Genomic DNA, 4,347 nt, shown 5'->3' with positions numbered 1-4,347 from the left:
AAAGGCTGGGTGTGGTAGAAGCATCATCTCCTTTTGGTGTCTGCAGAAGCACGATGTGTGCTCCCAGCCACAGCTGCTTCTCCTGCGGGTTCTGAACTCCCCGGACTGGACAGTTACTGTGCCAGGCACAGGCTGGGTGCTGCTTGATGGACTGGATGGATGGGCCTGAGAGAATGGGAGCAGTGGACAGGAACAAGCTACAGGAGATTTATATTATATTACATTACTCTATATCATATACGTCCTGGTTTCGCTAGGATAGAGCTAATTTTCTTTGTAGTAGTAGTTAGAACCAGCCATTGGCATATCCAAATGCCAATTGGAGTTACTTACTATGCTGCCCCCCTAGCAGTTTGTACCTGCAGACCAGCAAAACATGGGGACATTGGAAAGTCCTTCGTCTTCCAGTGACAATTGAAAAGACTGGTATGTTACCAATGGTCTTCTCATAACAAATCCTACACTGAAACCAAAACACAGCACTGGTCTAGCTACTAAAAGGCAAATTAGCTCTATCCTAGTGAAACCAGGTCAGTGTATCACTGAGCGATACAGTTCATGCTGGTATCTCTCAGTGTCCTGAGTATAACTGGAGAGCTTTTCTCTTTCTATTACCCCAACCCACCTAGAGCTGGGCAACTCTGTGTCAGCACCGGGCCAGCACAGATCCAGCCGAGCACAAACACAGCTGTTCTGTGAAGCTGCAGTAGCTTTTTAAAGGCCAGGATGGGGATCTGCTTGCCGCAGATTTCAGGGCTCTGTCCCAACATCCCTTTGCGCTGGAGCCATCAGCTCCTGCCACAATCCTCGGTTTAGGGCCACCTAGTCCGGATGCAGAGGGAGCTGCCTGTGCAGCCTGTGGACACTTACCAGCAGACCCCACACCAGTCCCAGGAAGCACATGGCCTCCTCTGGACTTGCCCACAGCATCTCGCCAGGACACTGCAAAGCCCAACGCAGCAGGGAAGTGGAGCAGCCTCGGCAGGCTCCCTGGCTTCTCTGGCTTTCCCGTTTCCCAGAGCATGGCACAGGGATCCATACTCATACCCCCAGTCTTTGCTGCCACTGCCTTTCCTACGCCTCCCCTCTCAAATTGCCTGCAATGAGCTTTATTCTCCTGTTCCAGGGTTCAGTGTGTTATCTCCAGTCTTCCTGCCAACAGCAGTGCTTTTTTACACTATTCCATAACTGCCTGTAACATGTATGAGGAAAATAAAGAACTTTACTGTCTATAGGGAGCTTACTACATCTAGCAAGTCACAGAGATGTCTTTAATTCGGTTCTGGCCTAACACCAGCTTTCTTTTCCCTTCCCTTTTCTCCCCTCCCTCTTTTGTGCCCTGTTCGTATTCGATGGACAGTTTCTCGAACACTTCCTCTCTTGCAGCTCTCCCTCACCACTGTGTTGTGCGTTACTGAACACCGAGCATTCTTCACGAGTCTGTGCTGTGCTGTGTCCCTCTTCCCTTTGGAAAATCCAAGTTCACGTCCTGCAGCTGCAGAACAAAGCTTTGCCCTTGGGACCAGTGCTTTTCTGGGAAAGGGAAGTGGTGATTATCCTGCCTCATGAACACTCGCTGTCCAGGGCCCAGTTGTAGAATCTCTCAATATGATGGGAACAGCTGATTTTGGCATCCCAGGTGACATAAGGAAAGTCTTGGAGACCCTGTTTTCAAGAAATGGCTTTTATTCAGAAGCAAGGAGCGCTGTGCTGGTGCAGCCCCTGGGACTCGGTGCTCACCTGCCTTGCACATACACTTCTTATCCTGGAAAACTTAAAATAAAAGAGACTTTGCTCTGGGGTGCTGGAGGAAGAGTGGGAACATATAGAGCCTCGCAGCCATGAGGATGCAGCCCACTTCTCTGAGTGTAACTGGTATTCTGTCTCACTCTGACCATCAAACATCAGCTGGGACCCAAAGCAGAGCTCTCCTGGGAACAGCAAAAGGTCTTTTGCTGACTTCTGAGCGCTGGGTCACAGTCTGACAGAGAGAACCAGTCAAATGTGGCTGCTCCGAGGGCTGAGGAGCATCGTGACAGCGGGAAGTTGCAGGATTTGTGTTTTTTATCTGTCCTAGCACAATAGCTGCTGTGCTGTGAAGGCAAAGGGCATTGTGTACACTCTTCATGTACAGAAATGGGTCGGTGGGGAGCAGGGTGTGATTGCAGCCCCGCAGAAGTCAGCAGTTAAACTCTCGCTGGCTTCCACACTACCCAGACTTTGCCCAGAGACCCCCATCAGCGAGAGGTGAGAGCAGAAGAGGAGCTGACTGGCTTTCAACCCGTCTTTGTTTTACAGTGTTGAGCAGAATTGCTGCAGAGGTTGCATGAATGAGGTGTGCCTGTGCCAGGCAGGGGGTGAAAGAAGAGGCTAGTGGGAGGTGTTCAAGGTGAAGGGGACATTGGCCGGATGGTGGAGAACTCAGAGCTGGAGAGGCTGCCCCAAGCAGGTCAGAACAGAAGCAGGAGAGTGTTTCCATTGAGAGAGGGGGATTAACTGATCCGTACAGACACGCTGGTGCTGCAGCAGCACCAAATGTCAGAGCAGATGGAGACAAGTCAGGAAATTCAGAGCAGCAGCTTTCCCAGCTCAGATCTCCCCAGAGCCACATTGGGCTCCTCATTCTTGGCACTGTCACCATGGGGTGCTGTGATTTGCGGGCACAGGGACACCTCCTGAGGCTGGAGCCAGGTGTTTTAGAGCAGCAGCAATGTCCTAGCTACAGGCTACACTTCCCTGTCCTGAGGATGTGAGCAAGTGTGACGCTCTGTGGGTGGAGTGTGTGTAACCCAGCTGCTCTGATCCGTGTTTTGTGCGACACCAGAAGATGGGACCCACAGTCGACATGCAGTGGCACAGCCCTGTGAGCTGAAGTTTTGGGAAGGAGAACAGAAAGCTCTCTCCGTTCCACACAGATCTGCAGGAGTAGAGAGGAGAGAGGTCCTGCTCACACAGCCCTCACCTGGAAAATGAACGTTGCTCTCTGTCATCCAGGTGATGAAGTCCAAAAAGGAACAGTTGCAGTGCCACAGGTTGTCACTGAGCCCCAGAAACCTCAGGCTGGGCAGGTCCTGGACAGTGCTAGTGTCCAGGAATGTTAAGCCTGTCCGGCTTACATCCAGGTGCCTCAGCCAGGTGTTGTTGGCGAAAGCATCCTTCTCAATGGCCACAAGGTTGGGATTGTCTGAGATCTTCAGCACCACCAGGCTGAGGAGGTGTGAGAAGGTGCTGAAGGTGACCTGTGTGAGGTTGTTGAAGCTGAGGTCCAGATAGACGAGCTTGGCTACACCAATGAAAGTGAAATCCAGGTCATCCCCTAAGAGGTTCTTCCTGCAGTCTAGATAGACCAAATCAGCCAAGAAGCTCAATTCCACTGCTGGCAGGTACGAGACGTTGTTTGCCGCCAGAATCAGCTGTCTGGTGTCCAGCGGGATGGCCGTGGGGAACTCCTGAAGCTGCTGCCCTGTGCAGTTCACTTCCAGGTACTGACAGCTACACCCGCTTGGGCAGTTGATCCTCTGTGATGCTATCCCCATCCCCAAAAGAAACATGAGGCTCAGGGGCTGCCTTCTACCCGAAGGAGACATGGTCTCCCCTCTTCCAGGCCGCTCAGCCCTTTGGGGACTGTGAGCAGCTCTATGGAAGCTGCGTTACCGTCACAGCCATGCCGAGGAGGTGTCCGGCTGCCAGGCTGCGGGGAAGCACTTTGTGTCCGTGACTCACCTGACTCCTTGGCAGAGTGCCTGGCTGGAAACTGAGCCCAGTTTCTACATCAGCAAGTGTGGAATGGTGGCTGGAGCGTCTCCATGTCGCACTTGGTGCCAGATGACACCTCTGATATCTACAGCTCGCAAAAGCTGCCCGGCTTTGGGGACAGTGCTGTGACCTCGCTGGTGCTGTTTTTGGCTGAGCGGAGGTGCAGGGAGGCATGCATCAGATGAGAGCATCAAAACCGTGCAGGGTGGGTGTGAACAGTGCAATTTTTGTCCCAAATGGCATCAAAGTGCAAGAGGTGGTGTGGTGGTTTCACTGGGCTGGCCCTGGGCTGCAGCCAGACACGGCATCAAAGTGCAGGAGGTGGTGGGGTGGTTTCACTGGGCTGCCCCTGGGCTGCAGCCAGACACAGCCGCTCGTTCACTCCCCCTCCCCAGGGGATAGGGGAGAGAATTTGGGGGGCAAGGGTAAGGAGACTCATAGGGTGAGATAAGAACAATTTAATAATTGAAATTAAATAAAACTTAATAATGACATTAAAATAATAACAGTAATAGTAATAAAATATGCAAATGAGCAATGCACAGTGCCATTGCCCACCACCGACGAAGCCCGGCCCGTTCCCAGATCACG

At 52.2% G+C, this 4,347-nt stretch overlaps 1 protein-coding gene across 1 annotated transcript in view; it reads right to left on the bottom strand.

The window, feature by feature from the left end:
* Positions 1–3,587, bottom strand: part of LRRC52 (leucine rich repeat containing 52) — a 4,425-nt gene extending 838 nt beyond the window's left edge. The window contains exon 1 of the mRNA XM_010172786.1: positions 2,963–3,587. Coding sequence (XP_010171088.1) covers positions 2,963–3,587 — 625 coding nt within the window. The remainder of the gene's footprint in view (positions 1–2,962) is intronic.
* Positions 3,588–4,347: the final 760 nt, after the last annotated feature.

Source organism: Antrostomus carolinensis, unplaced genomic scaffold, assembly GCF_000700745.2.
Source record: "Antrostomus carolinensis isolate BGI_N321 unplaced genomic scaffold, ASM70074v2 scaffold29697, whole genome shotgun sequence".
NCBI lineage: Eukaryota > Metazoa > Chordata > Aves > Caprimulgiformes > Caprimulgidae > Antrostomus > Antrostomus carolinensis.
This window is presented reverse-complemented; position numbering and strand designations above follow the sequence as displayed.